A 24722-nucleotide genomic window follows, 5' to 3' on the forward strand; every position below is an offset into this window, starting at 1 on the left:
TAGAGGACGCTACAACATAGCACTTTCTCATGAAATCCTGCCTGAGGATTTGTCAAGACTTGATCCCCTCTTTAGAAAAACAAACAATGCAGTCCAGTGTTTAGTGCTGCTGTAAACACAGGCGCTAAAAACATCTCATTTGCTCACACTTTAAGTGGCTCAGAAGGTGTGAAAAAGATCAAAATCCAGAGCAATTGTCTCGGTTAAAGATTGAACTGCTTTAATCTGGCTTTTGTGCAATGACGCACGTGGGAGTTCGGAACTGCATGTTGCCACACTGTGAGGTGAGCTGAGCACAGATCTCCGCCAAGGCCTGAAAAGTCCTACTATGGGTCCAGCGTGTCCACCATTACAACAACAGACAACGACAAAAATAATAATCCAAATAATAATTCACACCACAAAAACACATTATCTTGTGTTTTGGATGAAAAGAAAAACAAAATCATGAAATTGGGAGATGTTTGGTTTTCAACTAATTATATTATTACATTGAAAAGCATTTTTTTTTGAAGCAACAAAAATGCTTTAGGTAGAAAAAAAATGTTTTTTTTTTAGATACACGGCTATGAATGAATGAGTGGGATGTTGGGCTTCCAGGTGACATTTCAGGATGAAACTAAAATGCACAATAACTTTACAACTTATACATATCCTGCATAGATATACATACATTCCTGTATGTACAAACGCACTATTTTGTTACTGTACTTGAGCAGATTTTTCATGCGGGTTATGTTGCATGTCATATGGAGCGTTTTATCGTCGTGAATTGTCCTGGATACGAATGAATGAACGTTTGTATACTTATGTAGTAATGTTGTAGCGTTCAAAACTAAATTTCCATCTGGGACGAAGTTCATCCTGATCCTGATCATGTGTCGACTTACTAGAGTATTTATTTTTCTCACGCCTTTTTACTTTTACTCCCAATATTTATTTTCTACTCTTTACTTTGTCAAAACTGGTTTGTTACTTTTTCCCCCATCTTTGTTTATGACAACAATGTGGGGGGGAGGGGGGGGGGGGAATTAACTAGAAAGAGGTCAAGTCAACTGTGGTTGAGATCTTGATTGATTGCTTTTGAGATGTTGGGACTTTTAAGGTGGGGAAGAAAAAAAACAAGGACAGCAGCAGCGTTGAGGAATGTGAACCACAGAGTGATAACGACAACGATGCAGATTCGGGGAAGCAAGATATTCCCACATCCGGGGCCCGATTTGGGAGATTAGTGCGCTCCAAAAAGTATGCATGGAGAATGCATTGCGTATTTGCCAGGCTAAAAACCATGAGCAATCTGAAGTCTAATTGAAAAAAAACATAAAGTGTACGTTTTCAGTTGTTATCATGAGCTAATTTAGCATTTGTCTGATGATATGGTGGTTAGTGGAGCTAAGGGGCGGGGGGGGGGGGGGGGTACTATTTATTATGGGGGCTGGGGGAGCATGTGGCTCCCAGCCCTTAGTGGAGCCTACGTCACTACTTCCGCCTCCTCCCCCAGCATCGCTGGAGCGACTCGGGCTGCCTGCCTGGCTGCCTCGCAATCCAACATGGAGTAGCAGCGCGAGAGATGGGGCTCTGGCGGGGCCACCCCACGCCGACTACAAGGCGCTTTGTAAGATTATAATCGCACTCAGCACCGTCGTGTGGAGGATATTTTTTGGGTAGGGAAAGGCGGCAAAAAAAATAATAATAATAACGACAACCAGCCAGCACCAGAGGGCGAGTCCATATTGTCCGGCAAGGCGGGGGGAGGAAAGGCTTGCGTCGGACTAACACTACCTGCTGGCCCGCTGAAAAGTTGGAGGATATCTGGAGGAGGTGGGGGTCGACATTTGCAATCGAAAAGCAGCTGGCGGGGGAGGGAGGTGACGAGGGAGAAGCGGGGGGCCTCGCACTGTACACACAAAAGACTTCCAGGGGGATATTTTGGTGATGAATGTGGATTTGTAGCGGGGATCGACGCGATGACGAGGCCGAAGAAGAACGCATCCGCCGCGCTACGTGACCTGAGGTGAAGCGAGGAAACATGATAGAAGAAGAAACACACCCAAACGAGTAAGTAGCCATATACACCCCCCCCTCCCCGACCCCTCCGTTTTACCCCCCACTGCATCCCCCTCTCGTGCTCAACTTGGTCTCGACTACTTTTTTTTTCTTTTTTTATTATAACTTCTGTAGATTATAAACGACAACAGAATATACCAATGATGGTTGCGTGGGTAGCTCGAAAGGGCCACCTTGTGTTTAGAGAAAAGCGAGGAGGAGAAGCGTGGGTGGATCGGAAACATTTCGTGAGCGGATCCCCGGCCAACAGCCCCCCCGTTTTGCAAACGCTGCCCCCGGCTGAGCGTGCTTGGAGCTCTCGCTCCGTCCGATCAAACCACAACGACAAAAGGCCGCCGTGTGGTCCCATCGGCGTGTGTTATTTGGTGTCCAGCTCTGTGAGAGCGAGTGCATGCGAGCGTGTGGTGCCTCCAACCGAAAGGGGAAGTCTCACAGGATATGAGATATCCGATACGCCTCATCCGCCATGTCTTTCTCAATCGCGCCTCATTTGCATACCCCCATTCATAAAAAAAAAAAAAAAAAAAAAAAAAACCGAGCCCACTTTATGTCGCTAAGCTAACATTTAACATGTTTGCGTTGGTCAAAAAATAACATCGACGTGCCTTAAACGCCACGCGTGCGTGAGCACCCTGCACGAGGCTTCCCTATCGAGCCAACATTGAGACGTTTACGTTTATGCTGGTTCGCCATTTTGGCTCTGCCATGTCGATTAGTGTTGTGTTGGTGGGGACGCTTTTTGGAGGAAGTGTGGAAGAGGCCGAAGGGCACCGGGAGGGGGGGGGGGGGATGTTTGCGCTGCGATAGCGTGACGCTGTCCTCATTCATAAAAGCCCTGGAAACCTTCCGGAGCTGTCTCCCCATTCATGGCCGGCGGCCGCACTCGCCTCCGCGGGGGCAACAGACAGAGAGAGAGAGAGAGAGAGAGAGAGAGAGAGAGAGAGAGAGAGCCACAGCTCCTTCTAAGTTGACTTACGCCTTATGTGTGCTAAATTATTAGCACAAACCTAAGTTAGCCATAACTATACAATTAGACATTTCCAACGCATATTTGACAGTATTCGTATCTAGGTTCGTAGATGGATATCTATGGATAAATCTGCGACTGAAGCGTTTTCATAGTGACTTCTGTCTTGAGCTAGCTGGAAAATACTCACAAAAAGCTCAAACTCGAGACTAACTGAAGCATTTCTGTCGTTGGTTCCTATGGGAGCTAGCTTCACGCCTTCAGTGCTAGCAAGCATAGAAAACTAACAGAAACTATTTTTTTTTTACGTCTAAATATCAAGTTACACATACACAACATACAGTATATCACCCTGGACTGCAACACTGTAATATGGTGTATACTTGTTATTGGTAAAGTTCCAATTTGAGACTAAATGCAGCGTTTCTCTTGTGAGCTGGCTGTAAAATGGAGACAATTTTTGGACGTTTAAATGTCAAGTTACACAAGTCTTCTCCCCTATATATAGAATACAGCACTTTAATATGTCGTTTTATCCATTATCCCTTAATAAAGTAAAAATTTGAGACTACTGAAAATAAAGGGTTTCCATAGTTGTTGTTGTGCACATTCAGTCACAGTAAATGTAGCGTAAATTCCCACAGAAAATTTCAGGATTTCAAGTGCTGGCGCATTTTGGCTATTCACCGTTTTCTGGTTACACAACATGTCCTTATGTGTCTGAACTATATCAATATACATGGAAGTTACCGTGTGAGCGGCTTGCCTGCGCTTTGTTGCTAGTATACGTACAAAATAGTAACAGAAAATATTTAAATGTCCATTCGTGCATCTGTACTATATCTGTATACACGTTGCAAATTAGTTTGCCTGTGTTTTCATGCAAGTAAACTTAGTGTACGTAAATGCTAACAGAGTGCTTTTTGTTAACAACAAGTCCTCGGACAGTATATCTGTACAATTTCTATATACATGTGCGATAGCTTGTCTGCGTGTTGATATTAGTAGATGCAGCATATATTTGTTTACGTGTAAAAGTGTATTAACATGATAGCTATACAGTAATCCCTCATTTATTGCAGGGGTTAGTTTCTAGACCACCCCCGCAATAGGTCAAATCCAAAGTAGCGAGGACGTATTTTTTTCAATCATTTATAAATATTTTAAAACTGTATGAACCTCCCCAGACTCTTAATCTTCTCCACACTCCTATTAACCTCTACCATACCCTTATAAACACTTTCTATACTCTTAAACACCCTTTAAACTCTTAAACATACAATTATGCACAGTAGTACTGTACACTGTGTACATTTTAGTCACTGTAATATGCGTTTTAATTAATGATTTTATTTTCTCCTTTTTTTTTTTAGTTTTAATGATTTAGGCTAGGAAGCATTTCTTTTACCACAAAAAAATGACAGCGTACACACAAAATCCTGCGACATGGCGACTTATGTTCGATATGAATATGAAACAAAAACTGCAATGCAATGAATCCGCAATAGGTGAACCGTGATATCAAGAGGGAACGCTGTATACGTGTTGTGTGTGAGTTATGTTTTGAGCTCCCATGTCTGCACGTTCATGCTGGTAAATAGAGCATACATGCTAACAGTGTTTTTGGCCTTTAACTGTCAAGTTACACAACATGTATCCTTCCCAATACACGGAAAGGAACACAGTTGTATCTTTTGCACTGTCTATATTACAATAGTTATCATGAGGGCAGATTAGGAACTATCAAAATACACAACTCACGAGAACCTAATACAGATGCTAACATTTCACAGCACTAATGGACAATCATTTGCAAACAAGAAATAATGCAACATTTGTCTACCATATCTATGCCTGGAATTAATGTTTTATCTTTGGCTGTAATTTCTCAGCGAGATAGCTGTTGACATGCATCTGTGGTCAGTCGGCATCCCGCGGAAAAGCGATTCATCTCCGATCCCGAAACAAACAAAAAACACTCATCACAAAGCAGACGCTCGAGTTGTGGTCTGCATGTTCACCGCCTCGCTAAGACTGTTTTGTTCCTCCAGTATATATTTGTCAGCATTTGATATTGAGACTATAATAACCCCTGCTAGGTGTGGAATTTGGGCGACTGGTAATAACTGTCAAGAATAACGCACTAAATTTGTGCCACTGGCCTTCACGAAGTGCACTCAAATAGCCTTGATTTGGCATTTACTACCTCCGACATACCTAAGTTTACCTCCACAGACGTCATCTTTGAGGAATTTCCTAAAATATGACCCAACTGTAGCCCAGCCTTGTTGTTTTAGTTCAAGAAACATTGAAATACTCACAACAGAGGGCATTTTTGTCCTCCGAATGTGATGGAAACCCCCACCCCCATGACTTCAATTGCGATGTGTTTGCATTCCGGTCTATTTAGTAGTCAGCTGAACTGACCTCATATTGATTGTCCTTGATGAGGCAGGGTTAAGCCTGCCCTAAGGCCAACAGGTACTCTCAACATAACTCATTGAAGCTTATTGGCTATCACTAGCAAGTTAGCAGTATCCTAAAGTTGACCCACTGGCCCGTCTGCCTGAAAACCAACTGTTTTCCATCATCGGATACTTCAAATTGACCTTGGATTACAACTGCTGTTCTTGTGAAACAACTCAAAAGGAGGGTTAAGGCTTACATGTACTTTTCACATAACACATTCTAACATTTTGGCTAGCGCTAGCAAGGTAATGACTCGCAAATAGCCCGTTTTCCGTCATCAGATGCTTCCAATTCACCCGGCAACATGATTGCTGTTCCTCAGAAGCAACATAACAGGAGGGTTAAGGACTCCAGGTACTGTCAACATACCAAATTGGAGCTTTTCGACATATCATACAAATGAAGCAAAGCGTTTTCCGTCACTAGAGGCTTTAAAACGTCTTTGAGAAGTTTATCGGGCTGATCGGATACCCTTAACCCTCCTGTTTTGTTGTCGGTAAAACTGATATGTTTTAAGTTTAAAAAATGTCAAAAGAGTACTGGTAGTTTGAAAATTATTTTTTTGTTCCTGAGGCCTCCAGGTGCATAAAATATTTTCACCTATCAGCTCACGCTAGCAGCACTTTAAAGTTGAACCACTGTCCGACTTCCCAAAAATTGACCTTTAAAACTAATTGTTTTCCGTTGTAGGAATTTTTGGGAAACATGTTAGATACAGATGTAAAAAAATAATCTCCAGACCTCCAAGTACGCTAGACTTAATGCATGCAAGGTTACTAGCAAGCTAGCAAGTTAGCAGCATCGTAAAAAGAATCTTCCTCCAGCAATATCCATCGGCCCACAATTGGCCATTAAAGCAATAAGCAACAAGTTGTTCTGATATAGGAATGTTTTGGAAATGTTTCAAAAACAATGTCCACTCTCGACAAAAACACATTCAAGCTTTTTGGCTAGCGCTAACAAGATGACCCATGGGTCAACATACATACCAACTGTTAATGCAAACTGTTTACCGATGTCAAGTGTTTTAAGATATCTCACTATGAGCGCTTACACTGTGTATATGTGGTAATTTAGCTGATATTTTTTATTTACGGTCGTATTACATTTTTTTATAGTGATTGCAGACTCTCAGGTACATAATTACAAAGACGTCAAATCTTTTCCACAGATTTACCCAAAATCGATCATGTTGTTTAAACTGGCTTAGACGCAGTAAAGACATTAAAACAGCAGATTTAAGGATTAAGGGTCATTTCTAAGCATAATTAACACCGTGAAAACACTTCCGCGGACACTGAAAATAACCCGGAGGAGGCCCGTCTTTCAACATGCATTGTTGGAACTATACTGTGCGTAATTAAAACACCATGTCTGCAGCGCATTCCAATCAATTCTATGAACTTAATAAACCATGGTTCTCCCCCCCCCCCCCCCTCCCTCCCCCTCCGCCACCATCTCACACACACACACACACTTGCACGCACACACACTATCATGTGGAACAGATCCTTGTTAACAGTGTTTCCTGTGTTGTACTCATCGCAGCTTTTATATAATAGCCTGAGCTGTTTATATCCCAAGAGCACACAATGGAGCCTGATTGTTTGTCCTTTTTCATTAAAAAAAAAAACAACAACTAATCTCTGCTCATCAGCTGAGGGGATGACCAGGATTGGAATAATAGCTGGAGTTGTCAACTTTGACACTTAGAATCTCAGATTCTCATCTCACTAGAGATAGATTGATGTAAATATATGTGGTTGGCTCCTCCGCGATATACACGTATCATGTGCTCTGCATTTCCAGGCAAGGCAAATGTATTTTTTTATGTGGCGCTTTTCCCGGGGAACATAAAGCGCAGTCAATTAGTGGAACAAGCACAATCCCTCCGGGTTATTTAAACTCAAAGAACTCGGCCGGAAATCACATCGAATATCAGACGGCTGACTGTTATGTCCCTAAACGCCCCCACAAGCGAAAACATCGGACTGTTTATGAAAACAAAATTAAGTTATCAAACACAAGGACGGCGATCTTATGGGTTTAGGGTACAATAATCTCGTAAGGTGTGTTCTTCACTTTTTTGAAAAAAGTTTTACATACAATAGTGACATGGTAGTAGGTATGCTGGGTCAGTAAGTGGGTGATATCAGTTTGTAAAGAAACAGTACAGGCATGTGTACCGACTACCCGTCCTCCTGAAATTGTCTTCTGAGTATCTTTCACTAGTTTATATCGCTAGCCTAATAGTCAAAGTCAGGAAGGGGGGGGGGGGACCTCAAACAAGAATCCAGTAGCCTCGATTCAACCTTTGCGGATTACCATGACCTGGATGACTGAGACTATAGAGACCAAGAAAAAACAACGTTTAGTAAACACATTGGTATTTTTTATAGATACTGTGACAGTAAAAAAAGATTTAGAGTAAGAAAATGTGAGTTAAGTATTTAACAAAACAAATGAAGGCTATGTTAACAAACCAACATGTTCCTAAAAAACGTATTTCCTTAGTGGTTCTGAAAAGTTTCACGTACATGCATCTTTAAAATGCCTTCGTGCACCTTTTAAAATTCCCATGGTTATGCATCGCTAACGCAAAGCAAAGGAAGGCTACGTTTACATACCAAGATCAGATAATTATGAAAACACTGCAGTTAAGGGTACGTTTATTTGTCAACATATTTGTCAAAATATCTTCTCTTTGCGTTTTTTAATCGTTTCATGTACAGGAGATCAAAAACTATCCACGTAGACCTTTAAAAAACCCAAACGCTGTACACAAATTAAGGCTAGGGTTGCACGTCAATGTCCAAGATTTAATAAATAAAAAAATTCTCATACAGACATAAAAAAAGATCTCCGTAGATAGGGACCCTTAACGACTAAAAATGCTGTAATTAAGGCGACATTTTCACGTCAGCATCCTCAGAAAGACATTGTCTTTGCATTTTGCGTTAACAGCGTACACTGTATGTGGATTTAGAATTTAATGTACACAATTAATCAATCTCCATTTATGGACACTTCGATGGAGAAACGTTCTATGCACAAACGCTACAACAGTTCTGTGTTGTTTTTGTTTGTGGAATTTACAGTAATGTACGTAAAGTGTCCAACTGTCCAAATTTGACGAAGTTGTCATAATGTACACTTTGCTGGATACGCATCATACGCACAAACGTTAGTACATGCCATTATTATATACTGCCATTGTTGTTTTGGTTTGCAAAGTACTCGCGCATGCCAACATTGAACTCGTAACATTCTTCGTTTTCACATATTTCAGTATTTTGACTGTTAAGAAAACCATGTGCTTTACAAAAATATCTTTCATGTTTGCGTTTTGCGTCCTCAAAAGGCAACACTTTTTATCCATTTCTATTTAAAAACAATGTTGTTGGATTGAACGTATTAGCTGCTACAGTATAAGAGGATATTAAGTATTCTGGGGGGTTTTGCTTGACCTTGTAAGAGGTTTAGAAGAAATGAGATTATTTTGCTGTTTGTGTTATCCGCAACAGGCTTGCAACCTTTACTAGGGGTCCTCAAAATTGGGTCTAGAAGCTTGCGGGCCCGCAAAATGATTTACAATAAAAAAAAATAAAAAATAAAAAAAAAACGTTAAAACAGTTTAAAAAATACACACAAGTATGGAGGCGGCCAATAAACCGATGACTCCTCCCTAGTTTAGCTTTGACCCAATTAAAAGTTAGTTATGGTTATGTTGTATTACATAAATCAGACCTCGCTGCGTGAAGTCCTTTTTTTTTTTTTTTTTTTTAAGAACAAAGGATGTATTGTTACAGAAATAAAGTCCTATTTGTTTTAGAACAAAAGTCATTATTTTTAATATAGTCCCATTTTTTTGAGGCATTTGTTTTGACAAAATAAATTTGTTCCACATTAAAGGTGGGGTTTTTTTCAGAAGTGTGTAATATGAGAATAAAGTTGTATTTTTGAAATACACTTGTTAAAATATGACTTTGCGTCATCATTAAGCTTTGACGTCAAAATCATAATATTGAGATTATCTCGTAAAAATATCATACATTACCACTTTCCATCCCCACAAAATGTTTTTGTTCTTGTAAAGAAAAAAAAAAGACATCCTACTCATAATAAAACATGTTTTCTCTCTAAATAATATGAATGTTATCGTAACATTACGACTTTTTTTTCCCCTCAAAAAATAGAATTAAATGTTGCGTAGTTTCATTAGGCGATTATAAATGGGGGTGGGGGGGGCTCTTTAAAAAAAATCCTGGAATTTTTTATTTACATTTTTTTTTAAAAGAACCTTATGCTACATTTTATGGCAGTGTTTGGGCCCCGTCAACAATGTCAACTGCAAACGCATCTGACTGGCTGGCTGGCTGAGCGAACTCTCCGCGCGGACGTGAGACCGAGTGTTCCACATAAGGGCGTCCGATTGGCAGGAAGCCGATCACGACGTCCCTGCGGGAGGCGACAGTGTCAATACTTGGGAATGAACTCGCTTCACCTCGCTATCTTGTTTTTTTGTTTGCCGTGGAAATAGGCTAGCTTTTGATTCCACTTCTTTTTAGCTGTGTCAAACTTGTACGTACAGTATAGCCGCAATGCCTCACCACGTTACTTGAGTAAACACAGATTCTTTAAAAGGGATTTTTGAGATGCCATTGACTGTTGTGATTTGCTGTCATGACATTTTTATGATATTCATAATTGCTACCATAGCACATGAAGAGCGAGGGGGTGTATCATCAATCTATTTTTTTTCCCCACAACGAAATAAGGGTTAAATATAAGCTTTTCCCGAATAAAAACATTTATTGTGCGAAAATTGGATTTATTCCCAGGGTGGGGCGCCCAATCTCACAATTTGTCAAACTTAATCTTTTAATGCTTTTTTTTTTTTAATGTTTGCATGATCCTTTCCTTTAAATGAGCTATGTTTGGAATGTCTTGAGAAGGTGTGTGCGGGGATCAGGGGTGCACCCAATCATGCACTCTGTCAAGCGGGCTTTTTTCGGTATATATTTTTTTTCATCATGTTTTCTTGGACTTTTTTTAATGGTGTGTAAGCGGGAGAGACTGTGTGCACTGTCTGTCAAGTGTGAATGATCGTCACTTTTAAATGGGCTTAGTTTTTACTTTTTAAGGATGTTTTTAGGGGAGAGGGGGTGCGCCGTGCGATTTAAAAAAAAATAAAAATAATAATTAATTTTAATTTAATCATGTTTGCATGATCTTCGCCTTTAAATGGACTGAATGTAAGTTTGGGAAAGGTTAGCAAAAGCGCATTGAATTCAAAATTCCGACACTAGAATATGAATAGCAAATATCAACAAAGCCAACACGTGCATCGTCGAAGATTTATGCGTGGCGACGGTGCGAAACAACGTGAGCTCATCAACCAGGAAGTGTCGCCGTGACTTCCTACTGGCTTGCACATGTGGCGTCCGGTCGAAGCGGCGTACCCTGTGTGCGTCTTTGTGCGTATGCGTGCTAGTGTTGATTGGCCCAAGGAGCGGCCCTGTAAGCCTTTTTCAGAGGAAGTGTCGCCGCCCTTATCACACAGGACGAGCCTTTTTTTTTGTATTATCACAATCAGTCACGCATGAGTCGGATGCCACACGTGACAACCTGACGACTGGCCGACCCTGTTAGGCTGCTCGTATTGCTGCACAAAAAAATGTCTACCAACGCATATTATTAGCCTAAAAGCGTAGATGGTGAAGTTGTATTTGTTGGAATTTTTTTGAATAGGCTAAAAATATTAATTACACATGTAATCACTAACATTACACTGACCACCAATCAGGATGTTACAAGTTTATATGATTGTATTTAGCCAAGGGAAGCCAATTGCGTTACTTTTAGGATTTACATTTCCTGGTAAATTGGCGCATATTGAGATTTAGTTGCCGGAGTGGTAAGTGCCTGTTCACACAGCTGATGCAGCAACAATTGCTTTTGAGGTAGATGGGACGTGGATAGTGAATCTTGGGTGTTAAATTTCACACTCAGCACAGAAACTGGTTGTTTTGTTGAACAACTGTGACGCTTTAAGACGTTTGAATTGCTCAGGTCTCGAGTAGCATTTATCATTATCATTAAAAATCATTAACTAGTGCTTTGAACAGTTTTTGTGTTGCAGGTCTGAATGTAGTTTTTTTTGTCACTATATTTCACTGATAATTTTTAAAGCCCAACACGCCCGTCATCAGTTGACCTTCAACCTGATGACAGGGAGGCTGTATAAATGAGAAGAGGATGTGATTCATGATTTGCCCTCACTCTTATCACAGTTGCCAATGAATCGCACGTAGTCCAACTTCGTTGCGGAAACACATTTGGCAACAAAACAAATAGGAAGCAGGAAAAACTGTGTGAAAAGTTAAATCGGTAAAGGTTGGATTTTTACATTAAAATTGTCAGACTTTTTAACAAAGTACTTGAAAGTCCAGTACAATACATGAAACATTTAATTTCTCCCATCACTTAGATTGTGGTAAAAGTCATTTAATGACGACAATTCGGAATCTGACCCCCCAAAAAATGGGGGAAAATATGCCCATAAAGTAGTAGCACAAAACACTCAGAACCCCTACACATAGCTCATAAGACCTTTGGGTTTGAGCTTTGCTTTTTCTTTGGCTTTTTGCAACACTGAACAACAGATGAGAAAATACAAATAAATGCCTGAAATCCAGTATATACGCAAACGACTTCCGCATTCGGCAAAACGGGTCGAACGCGTACTCACGGTTCGGGTCAATGGTGACTGAGACCGGATCAAAGCAACCATAGGAACTTAACGGCTACAATGTCTTTTTTTTAAAGAAAAGATGTCACCAAAGATGACTTATGAAATATTCGATGTTGGGGCTTCGTTCGTGTTTACATATCATATTAGTATAAATAACTGATCTACATGCATTTGATTTTTGTCACCAGCCATAAAGAAAAATATGTTCGGCTTCGAACAATCATGTCATCAAACCGTATATGCTCGTTTAACATAGCATACCCAAGAAGCCAGTTTTCCCATTTTTGGGTTTTGGTCAGGTGACATGATTCCGCATGTAGCGGATTAAGGACTTAAAAATGCTAATGTCACCACGCGCAGCATTACTCATCCCACTCATCTAAAAAATAGATGTGTGTGGCATCTCTGTAATTTTGTTATTAGTTAGATGGCTATATTTTACATCGGACTTTTAAAGAACTTATTTCACACTTGAGTTGACAATGTTCAAATGTTACTTCAAGCCTTGCCTGTATGGTTACTAAAGGTTTAACGACGGGAACAGTTTGATCCTAGAATGGAATAGTTGTACTTTGCACTTTTTCCTTTGTGAAAAATGTAGTTTTAAACCTGAACTTAAAATGACTTTGAAGTCCTAGAATTTGACTTTATAGAAGGCAAGGAACTTCGCAAAGAGCTCATCACTTTGGCCTCGACTGAATTAGATTCCCCCCCCCCCCAAATGTTCGTGTGCGCCCGTGTACGTTTGTCTGCGTGCTGGCCCAGAACATGCGGTGGCCGCCTCCACCGCCGTGTGTATCAAAGTAGGGCTTGTGGCTCTTCCCTGTGTGTTCCCACCGCAGATTATAGGGCCTGTCAGCAGACGGGGGCCCTAAACGCGGGTCACAAGACTCGACCGAAATGTGACATTTTCACATTTCCGACAGCGCTGATAGCAGCTATTGTGTATCTTGGAGCATGTGTGCTTCTAGACAGGTCTGGATTTTTTTTTTTTTTTTTTTTGTTATTGCTGCTTGTGGGTGGTCTGCGTGGGGGCCAACCTGTCGCACATGTGTTTAAAGTCTACCCAAAGTCAGCGGTGTGGAGCTTCACCTGAAACAGCTTGTGATGTTGATCGAAACAGAGCGGTTTCAGGATGTTAGGATCTCAAACAACGCCAGCACTGTGACTGCTAACTCTTGGGCTCTTTTAACCAATCAGAAGCCAGGAGAAAGTATTTTCTGGAAAAGGCCCCAAAAAATCTGATATGTGCCCTTATACATTGCGATGGAATCAACGTTTGATCGGTATCCTTATGCAGGCATCGTACAGAAATACGGAGTGCTCCATGTGCCGGTACCGGTATGAGCCACTAACATAACTTCGACTGCTGAAACAACCTTAATGATAAACTTTAAAATGTTTTCAAATAAACATGGCCTATAGGGTTGCTTTCTTCTACTAGGGCTTACTGATTTCCTACAACTACAGTAAGGATGGGCGTGATAGAAAATTATGTCTCTTAAGGCAAATTGTCTGCAATTCAACAGATGTGCAGTTGATTTGCTCTCAACTATATTTTGTGGTCTTAAGCACATCAAAATGGGGAGTGACAACTTGATACAATTATAAGACAGTTCATGTTAAGACTGCTTGTTTTTGTGTGTAAACAACAGTAGCCAACTATTCTTTTTAAAACACTTGACTATGACAAATGAAGTCTGAGGGATATCCTGTGGCTGAGGCCAAATTGGTCCTATCTTGAAGAACAAGAACAAAATGGCATCAGGTGACACCAGTGTAGAAACAGGAGTGTAGAACATTCAAAGAGAGAGTCTTCGATTTCAGAAAGAAAAAAAAAAATTAGTTGAGTCATGGGTTGAACCAATTCGAGTCAACTTTACTACTTCGCATCATTTTAAGCTCGAAGTCGACTAGCTGCTAATCACGCGTTCTTGGCATCTCATCTTCCAATCGGCCGATTTACAGAGAGGCCTTTCAGCTCGCCTGTCTGCTGTTCGGCTATTCCGATCCTCGCTACTTTTAAAAGATGTACTGTGCTGAAACAATATCAATGACTTCATCAATTAATCAACTTTGATCACATTATAGTCGACTACATAAAATCTTTAGTCGTACAACCTCTAGTTCAGCAATAATTTTTCGATCGTGGTAGCCTAGTCATTAATTTCAATTCAGTTCCTGACCTTAAAAATAACTTCGGGATTATTTAGCAAATCTGACAAAAAGTGGGAGGAAACGTTTGTCAGACATCTTGTGGTGTTTTCAGACGAATCTTACCTTCCCGGTCTATTTATACGACCTGTCGTTATGACTGAAGATGGCCTCAGTTGAGGTTTTAGAAGCCAAGGGAATGCTACCGTATATGAAATACAGATGTGTGTGTCGGTGGGTGAGCGAGCAAGTGAGGGCTGAAAAGGGAGATGGAGGAGAGGTGTTGTTATATAATTAGCTTACAGACAGTGCCGTGACAGTGCCGTGACAGTGCCCCCCCCCCCCCCCCACATACACACACACACACAGCACAGGTGGCGAAACCGGTCGAGCGGCTCCCTCCCACCCACGCACATTCATAAAAGTGACTGAATGACAGGCTGGTTGACGGCGTGACGACAGACAAACAGTGGAGCGCCGATCCACCCACCGCTTTGCATGTTCATTTTTAAAAACACACTCGCACGCATACACAAAGCCTCCTTCCTGTTGTTGTCAGATCAGTGCACCGAGCTCATTGTGTCGCCATGGAGGGTGGCGACTGTCATGTTGGAACATGACAACTCTTTTGTCTTGTACTGGTGAACGCCGTAGACTAAACTGTCGCAGGTTCTTCCGTCTGCATGTATGAAAAAAAACAAAAAAAACATTTTTTTTTTTGGCCGTTTACAGTGGAATTTCCTACATGGGTTCTGTGACGCTGGTTGACTTCCATTTTGTTCAACCCCCCCCCCACCACCACCACCACCACCAATAAACAATTTCCCATAGAGTATTATTTAAAGTCAATTAACTGTACAGGCAATGTTGAAAAAAAAATCCCAATTTTACAATCCAAGCTGTTATCAAAGAAGAAAGGGAAGTTAACCACTATCCAGGGTGTTCTGAAACTATGCACACATGTGCAAAAATGCATATTTTCAAGAAATGACAGTTAATTCAATTGGAATATTATCAATACAGTAGCAGGCCAAGCATTTGGTACCAGGGCCTTCAGTGGGCACTTACCTGACTTATTCCATGTCGTAATACCACCACTAATCACTTTGCAATTAAAGAAAACAATACTATACAAAAAGGGCAACAACACGCAACTTTGCCACGAACATCATTAGGAGCAGTTCACAATTAATATTTTTTGACTAGCATGACAAAAACAAAAAAATTTAAAAGCAATACTCACCAGAGAGACTGATTATTAAATGTATGAATTTGTACAAGAAGCAGTGGGAATTAATCTATACAATTTTATGGAACACGCCCCCCACTTATCCAACGCTCAATATTATAATATAATTTGCAAGATTCCCGTGAAGTCAATGCGATAACTCCATATTGTTGTTCGTTACCTGTGTGTCCAGACTTTAGGGACGCCCTGTAAAATAAAACAAAAATAAAGTAAAATTGCTCACTCTTTGAATATGACTGGCAAATTGGGGAGTAACAAGAAAGAGCAATATTGTCACTGTTTACCTCCTTATATTCTATATATGTTCTGAATGCTGTGAAGACCAACCCCCCCTAAAAAAAATTGCACTTTGTTACAGAATTACAAAGTTGTCGACTGAACTTACTGTAAAACACGTTCTTATTGGTCGCTGTTGTGGTTTATTCCCACGTAAGTCTCTTCCGCAAAAAAAAAACATGAATGGAGTCTTTGCACTCTGTCACACAAATATATTGTTTGCCAGAAGAGAAAACTTTGTTTTCCTTGGTCATTTCGATACGCATTAATTATCATGTAGTCCAATCACGGGATTTTCATGTGACATTGATGGGACTCCAACTACAGTATAAAGGTAAAAAAAATAGAAATCCTGACCATTAACAAAAAACAAAAAAAGTTAAAAGCAGTGTCAGTTAAATGTGTTGATGGTAATGCGTGTGCTTCTAACACCTCCCACATCGGAGGACGAGGCAAAGTTGTGACTGCAGACGCCCTCAAACATTCTGCCAATGTGTGAAAGCAAACTCGACGGGGGAAAGGATGATACAGTGAAACCTCGTTTTATCCGGCCAGACCCATCTGCAATAGGTGAAAATCTGCCATACAGAAAGAATCAAGACCATACTTTTTAAAAAATGGTTTTACCCCCCCCCCCCCACCCCCCAAAAAAACATTCAAACTTTAACCACTTAAACAAGTTTTAAACTTATTAAAACACACTTTTTAAAGTATTCCTTAGTGCCCGTTTTCACTCTCTCACTCCCACAGTTCTCTAAAAGAGGTACAGCGTGCTTGCTTCAAGCTGGTTTTGTCACGCCCAGTCGAAGTTTATTGTAAAACTGACCCATAAAACAAAAGAGAAATCAACATTATTTAAACACCGAAATGTTCAACGAAAACATCATTTCGTCTAATGAAAGTCAGCTAGCCTAATGCTAACAAATAATGCAAAATGCCAGGCTGACGAAAATTTCAGAATCAGAATCATCTTTATTTGCCAAGTATGTCCTAAAAACACACAAGGAATTTGTCTCCGGTAGTTGGAGCCGCTCTAGTACGACAACAGACAGTCAATTTTGCATAGATGTTACAGTAATTATAAACCTTCAAATAACTGCTACTTTAACACATTGAAAGTAGGCAACTCTATTCAAACCAGACTGTACACTGTAAAACACTTAAAAACCGGTTGCTTACAAATCCACGATAAAAAGGGGGTGCAAAGTGCAAATGATGAACTGCGATATAGCGAGGGTTCACTGTAAAAGAAAATCCTGCGATAGGTGATCGATCCGATCGGGGGTCTAACTCTTCTTCTTCCTGCGATGTTGCAGTGACAGCTACATCGTGCGTGTGAAAGCAGTGGTGATGACGCGGGACGACTCAAGCGGAGGCTGGCTGGCCCAGGACGGGGGCGCTCTCAGTAGAGTGGGGGTGTGCCGTCTGCGGCCGCCCGAGCTGCCCCAGCTACCGCCCTCCGGCATCTCCCAGTTCCTCATCCGGGGCGAGCGGCTACGGGACAAACAGGTGATGCCCCCCACACAAACGGCGAATATTTTAGTTTGACAAAATGTTTCTCGACAATGGTTGAATATTTTCCAGTAAGTTTCCAGAACATTTTCATGAAACTAAGTTGGGGCACGCATTGGTCTAGGTACCTCTACTGGCATAAAATATCAACTCAATTTACCAGTAGTAAATTCCTGCTTTATTCCCATTAATTCCTATAGAAAGTTTACATCTTTAAAAAAATTCCTGCAACACTACTCCTGACTGATGTCCGTTTGATTGGCAGGTGATCATGGACTGCCCGCTAAGGAAGGACTTGGTGTACACCATCGCCACACCCACCTTTCACCACTGGAAGGTGGAGGACCGGAGGTGTGGCCTGTCCTTCCAGAGTCCGGCCGATGCCAGGGCCTTCGACAGGGGGGTGCGGAAGGCCGTCGAGGACCTGGCGGAAGGTACGTGGCGACGTCACCGCTAACATCGAGTTTTTAAAATGACATTCAGGAAGGCACGATCAAGTTCTGCCATACTTCCTTTTTCATTCAATTGTTTTAGATTTTTGTGTAAACTTTATAACTTTGATAGCAACATCCAAACAAAAATTGAGAAGTAGATGTGGCATTAAACGATTTAAAGGCCCAGTAAACTGACCCAAAGAATGTCCAAATTTGACACATCACAGGGAAGAGTATTGTTTACAAGCTTGCCAAATTTTAATGAATTAAAAAAGTTAAGTAAAAAAAATAGCATAAACTATGTCTATATATATTTATATAATATGTAAAGTATGTGAAATCAGGCTTCAAAATGGTCAACGATTGAGACATTCTCTCAGCTTCCAGACACTGGGCGTGTCACTGAATGCCCCGGAAACCCCGCCCTGTGCAACTTTCAGCTGTCAATCAAAATGTGTGCCTTCTCTCCTGGCGAGAATTCCCAGCAATGCACATTGCACACGCTCTCACGGGTCGCAGAGAGGCGTAATGCCGGCAGCCGCGCCGACGGGACAATTTCCCCTCCGTTAAAATTCAGCAGACCGTGCATCACACTGCTGTGTCCGTCGAAGGGTGTAACATGTAGCGACATGTGATGATTTTTATTTTTTTTTTTTTATGCCAGAAAGTAGACGCCCAAGCCTACATGTCAATGGGCTAGTTTTTAGCCCCACCCAAATAATTCAGACAACTGAGATGGTGAAAAACTGTTGAATGCTATATCTCAACAATTCAGTACTAGGCTTTACACGATCAGGATTTCTGGGGCCGATCACCAATCAGCGAGTTTAAAAAAACGATAACCGATTACCGAGCCGATCACAAGATGGAGGAATGTGTCTATTTAAATGACCTGCTCATTTACTGTATATACTTGTGTACTTAATTGCTCAAAACATTATATTTACATTAAATAATGTATCTTTGTTCCTCTATTTATGCCAGGGAGGCATAGTGACAGAGAGAACAAATGAATGGTCTTCTATTAGATGGCAGGAAGTAAATACAACAATTCATGTATCCACTTTTTGTGACATTTTTGTTTGTTGGTGTGCCGTGAGATTTTCCAATTGTAAAATATGTTCCTTGGCTCCATAAAGGTTGGAAATCGCTGCTCTAGTCAGATCGTGTATTCTAATCAGTCAGGTCAAACCAACATTACAACATGACAGAAATGTTGGGTGCTAACTTACTGTAATTAAATTACTTTATTTTTAAATAAATTACTTCACACAGAAACTCTAGAGCATGATTCGACAGAACGCCGGCATGTTTACGTACAACCGTTCGTGCTAGCACTAGCTTGCTAGGCTACATAACGTTTTGTTGCATGCTTGCGAGCCGTATCGTATTAGACATACCTCAAGCAAGCGTTAAACGAACGTCCTCTCTTGTCCAGAGCACCGGTGACCATTTTGTCCTTGAATGTATGAATGAACTTTCTTGGCCGTCAGATATTTCCAATACTATACCAATACAATGGCGAAGCGGCGTAAACGTCTTCTGCGGAACCGATCAATAACGTCATTGATCGGATCGTCAAATTATGACATTAAAGCCGATCAGCATAAAATGCTAAATATCGGCCGATACCAATCAGCCCGATAAAACCTTACCTTCACATACTGTATATTTAATGTATTATTTTTTTTTAAACATGAAAAACTGGGTCTTTAAAGATCCGCGGACACAGTCTAGTCAAAGTCTAGGGTCTCAATTGATTAATTAGTCACGCAGCCTGGATTTATACTGCATGGTTTAGATTATTTGGGATATGCATCTGACTGCATAAATAGGGTGGGGGGGGGGGGGGGGGGGGGAAGCATGAATCATATCAGAACCAGGCTTCTTCTGAAGGTAGATAAAAATCAGACACGTGTCTGATGTCTGCTGATGTGAGTGCCATAAGTCTGCCGTAAAACTAAGCTACAGCATAAGCAAAATTACTTAAAGTCTAAAGTGCATTAGAGGTGTATTTGGGGGGGGGGGGAACTTTTTTGTGCCTGAATCTTTTAGCCTTTCTGACATTTTGGACAACCAACCGTCTACTTTGTGGGAACCATTTGGGAAAGGCCCTTTTCTGTTCCCAGTGCACAAAGCAGAGTGTTCCCAGGGGAGTCTTGGAAGCTTTTCTAACTGCAAATGGTGAACCAACTCCACATTTCTGGTGGAATGTCCCTATACTATTGTCCCAATCTTCCAAATAGACTTTATAGGAACACTCTTTGCTCATGGAAGCTTTGGGGTAAGTGGTACACAACATAAAGCACTGGGGTCAAACTTAAGGCCCGGGGGTCTTTTCCAGGCCACCATATCATTTTATGTGGCCCCCTAAAGCAAATAGTGTATCTACTTCATGTTTCTTGCAAAATGGATTTGTTCTTTTCATTTTGTCAGAAATGCTGTACCAACATTTAACAGTCATGACAAACATTTCCACACCACCAAATCCCTTCTTAACATAAATTCAACAATACTTGTGGTACCTTGACTTATGAGTGCTCCAACTTATCGTTTTTTTTTAGTTACGAGCTATCACTTGTTTGTTGTTGTTTTTATTTTTTATTTGCTTTGTTGCAAGCCAAAATATGACTTAGAAGAGAGCTTCAGATAGTCAATGCACTGAATGGCACAAACAGTCCAACACACAAATACAAAATGAAAACACTCACAAGGAGCATGGAGGAGATGCAAACTGAACTAACTGCGTGGTAAACTGCCAACCCGAGCTGGAGTCAGAGCTCCTGATGTCACTCACGAGACCACGCCCCTTAAAGGTACACATCAACACACAAACTACAGTGTATGTGGGAGACTTTAAGCTTAGTTACACTTTATAAAACCAGTTAATTTCTTTAAATTCGGTTATGTTTGTATATTTATAGTTTACAATACAGTGCTAATTTTCTTAAAGCTTTTTTTTTTGAAAAATGTATTTTTGTGTATTAATGGCATTTCAATTGATTGCAATGGGAAACATTGATTTTTACGAGTAAAGTGAGCTACAAGCTTGGTCGCGGAGAGAATTAAACTAGTCAGTCAAGGTACCACTATATCTGATTTTATTAAAAATAATGATCAAATGTGGACGGAATTGTGTATACTGTATGTAATATGTTAAGGTGATTATACATTCATGAATTTTACAGTCAGCGGCCCTCAGAGTCACCATAACTACTGTAGTACTGTTGTTGAGTTGTTGTTTTTGTCCCCCCCCCCCGCCCCCCCTCCCCGCTTCTTCCTCTGTAGGTTCCACAACCTCCTCTACAGCACTCCAGAACGAGGGCGAGCTGGGCGATGACGACGTCTTCACCGTAAGCATGTTTTCTTTTCGTTTAGCAAAAAAACACGAGCTGTTTGCAAAAAAAAATAATTTTTTTTTTTTTTTTTTAAAAAAGGGACCCTCCCCCAACCTCCTTGTAACCCAACACCAAGAGCAGCAGGCAGGGTCAGAAGGTTACTTCCTGTATCCTACCGCCTCGCTTTACCCCCGCTGTGCCTGACCCGTTCCCCTCCCCACCCACTCGGGCAAATTAAAAAGAGAGCAGCGAGTGAGCAAACGAGCGGCTCGCAGCTGTTTCTCAGCTTAGTGCGGGGCGGCTGATTTACGAGAGGAAGTGCCTCGTGGGTTCATCTTTTGGACTCTGGCTGTCTGCGATGGCCAAGACTAATGGGTGCTCTGCTGGGAGTGTACCGCCACCGCAGAGACGCAAACAAGCACTCAAAGAGGCCGAGGCAGGCTTCTACAGAGCTGTCACGAGACTCCACTACACTTGAATTTGGGAAAGCTAGGGATGGTCATTCAAAGAAATTCCCTTGGAACACGAATACAGTACATTTACCGATTGTACTGATTCTTTAAAGGGGACATACAGTGCTACCTTGATTTACAAGTTTAATTTGTTCTGTGACCAAGCTCGTAACGAAATTTACTATCAATTTTCCCCGCTGAAATGAATTTGAAATGCCATTAATTCGTTCCATCCCCCAAAAATACCACCATATTTTGTATCCAGTTTTTAAGAAAGAAAATTACCACTGTATTGAGAAATATAAAAACATAATAAAAGACGAAGTAAATAAATAAACTGGGTTTATAAAGTGTTATTAAGCCGAAAAGTCACATAGGCCCTTTGACTGCAGTTCGGGTTGGCCTTTTACCACACAGTTAGTTCAGTGTTAGCATCTTCTCCATGCTCCTTGTAAGTGTTCTCATTAACGGTCTGAATGTAGATTAAAACATAAATACATCACAAACTGTGATCCTAAAACAATTCCATTTCATTTCAAATTCATCTTACATTACCCTTAAAAATTAATTGCTTACAGATGACAAATTCGGGAAAAAAATGCACTCAATGTGCATGTGTACATGCGACGACTCTCTCACCCAACCAGACTAAAATTAGCTCCTCTCAGATATACAAAGCTATTCTCTGTATGTGGGACATTGTGTTAAACAAAGAAAAACAGAATACAATGATTTGCAAATCATGTTCGACCTATATTTAATTGAATACACTACAAAGACAAGATATTTAATGTTCAAACTGATCAACTTGATTGTTTTTAGCAAATAATCATTAACTTGGAATTTTATGGCTGCAACACGTTCCAAAAAAGCTGGGACAGGGTCATGTTTACCACTGTGTTATATCACCTTTTCTTTGAACAACATTCAATAAACGTTTGGGAACTGAGGACACTAATTGTTGAAACTTTGTAGGTGGACTTCTTTCCCATTCTTGTTTGATGTACAGCTTCAGCTGTTCAACAGTCCGGGGGTCTCCGTTGTCGTATTTTACACTTCATAATGCGCAGCACATTTTCAATGGGAGACAGGTCTGGACTGCAAGCAGGCCAGTCTAGTACCCGCATTCTTTTACTACGAAGCCACCCTGTTGTAACACGTGCAGAATGTGGTTTGGCATTATCTTGCTGAAATAAGCAGGGGCGTCCATGAAAAAGACGTCGCTTGGATGGCAGCATAAGTTTCTCAAAAACCTGTATGTACCTTTCAGCATTAGTGGTGCCTTCACAGATGTGTAAGTTACCCATGCCATTGGCACTAACCCAGCCCCATACCATCACAGATGCTGGCTTTTGAACTTTGCGTCCATAACGGACCGAATGGTTCTTTTCCTCTTTGGCCGGAGGACACAATGTCCACAATTTCCAAAAACAATTTGAAATGTGGATTCGTTGGACCTAAGAACACTTTTCCACTTTACATCAGTCCTTCTTAGATGAGCTCGGGCCCAGAGAAGCCGGCTTCGTTTCTGGGTGTTGTCGATAAATGGCTTTTGCTTTGCATAGTAGAGTTTTAAGTTGCACTTACGGATGTAGCATCGAACTGTATTTACTGACATTGGTTTTCTGAAGTGTTCCTGAGCACATGTGGTGATATCCTTTTCACATTGATGTCTTTTTTTGATGCAGTGGTCACGGGTATTCAATGTTGGTTTTCGGCCTTGCCACTTACATGCAGTGATTTCTCAAGATTCTCTGAACCTTTTGATGATATTATGGACCGTAGATGATGAAATCCCTAAATTCCTTGCTATTGTACGTTGAGGAACATTGTCCTTAAACTGTTTGACTAGTTTCTCACGCAGTTGTTCACAAAGAGGTGAACCTCGCCCCCTCTTTGCTTGTGAGTGACTGAGCAATTCAGGGAAGCTCCTTTTATACCCAATCATCGCACCCACCCGTTCCCAATTCGCCTGTTCACCGGTGAGATGTTCCAAACAGGTGTTTGATAAGCATTCCTCACCTTTCTCTGTCTTTTTTGCCACCCTGTCCCAGCTTTTTGGGAACATGTTGCACCCATACAATTCTAAGTTAATGATTATTTGCTAAAAACAATAAAGTTGATCAGTTTGAACATTAAATATCTTGTCTTTGTAGTGTATTCAATTAAATATAGGTTGAACATGATTTCCAAATCATTGTATTCCGTTTGGCGGCACGGTGGCCGACTGGTTAGAGCGTCAGCCTCACAGTTCTAAGGACCGGGCTTCAATCCCCGGCCCCGCCTGTGTGGAGTTTGCAGGTTCTCCCCGTGCCTGCGTGGGTTTTCTCCGGGCACTCCGGTTTCCTCCCACATCCCAAAAACATGCATGAATTGGAGACTCTAAATTGCCCGTAGGTGTGAATGTGAGTGCGAATGGTTGTTTGTTTGTATGTGCCCTGCGATTGGCTGGCAACCAGTTCAGGGTGTGCCCCGCCTCCTGCCCGATGATAGCTGGGATAGGCTTCAGCACGCCCGCGACCCTAGTGAGGAGAAGCGGCTCAGAAAATGGATGGATAGATGTATTCCGTTTTTATTCATGTTTAACACAGCGTCCCAACTTCATTGGAATTGGGGTTGTACTAAAGTGCTTGCGAGATTCAACTTTCCCTCTTTACCGCTGTTGAACCTGTTTTTATCGGCCCATTTAAGTTGCCAACTAGTCGGGTCTGAGCTGGTTGTACCCCCTGCCGGTTCTTGTACAAAACTTGTCAAAAAGGCACTACACAACATAGCATCGCTGATAAGGACAAAATAATCCTTCAGATTCTAAACAACGACAATAGTTTTATTTATTTTATTTTATTTAAATGAGGGCTCTGAAGGGAAACTTCCCCAAATAGTTCCTGAATATGTGCTTCTTAAGAATTCCCTCGCAGCTCATGTGATAGCCTTCCTTCCTTCCTTCCATCAGTCTCTCTTTGCAATGACTAAATGTCAAAATGGTTCTAGTAGAACATTGGCAGAGAATTTTGCAGTTATGGTGGTGGGGGTCAAACTGAGGAGAAGAG

At 41.2% G+C, this 24722-nt stretch overlaps 1 protein-coding gene across 1 annotated transcript in view; it reads left to right on the forward strand.

Annotated features, from left to right (window-relative positions):
- The first annotated feature begins 1492 nt into the window (after positions 1-1492).
- Positions 1493-24722, forward strand: part of LOC133486254 (sprouty-related, EVH1 domain-containing protein 2-like) — a 31032-nt gene continuing 7802 nt past the window's right edge. The window contains exons 1-4 of the mRNA XM_061791131.1: positions 1493-2058; positions 17253-17445; positions 17714-17882; positions 21171-21235. Of these exons, the coding sequence (XP_061647115.1) occupies positions 2030-2058; positions 17253-17445; positions 17714-17882; positions 21171-21235 (456 nt within the window). The 5' untranslated portion in view covers positions 1493-2029. The remainder of the gene's footprint in view (positions 2059-17252; positions 17446-17713; positions 17883-21170; positions 21236-24722) is intronic.

The sequence above is a fragment of the Phyllopteryx taeniolatus genome, chromosome 11, assembly GCF_024500385.1.
Source record: "Phyllopteryx taeniolatus isolate TA_2022b chromosome 11, UOR_Ptae_1.2, whole genome shotgun sequence".
Lineage (NCBI taxonomy): Eukaryota > Metazoa > Chordata > Actinopteri > Syngnathiformes > Syngnathidae > Phyllopteryx > Phyllopteryx taeniolatus.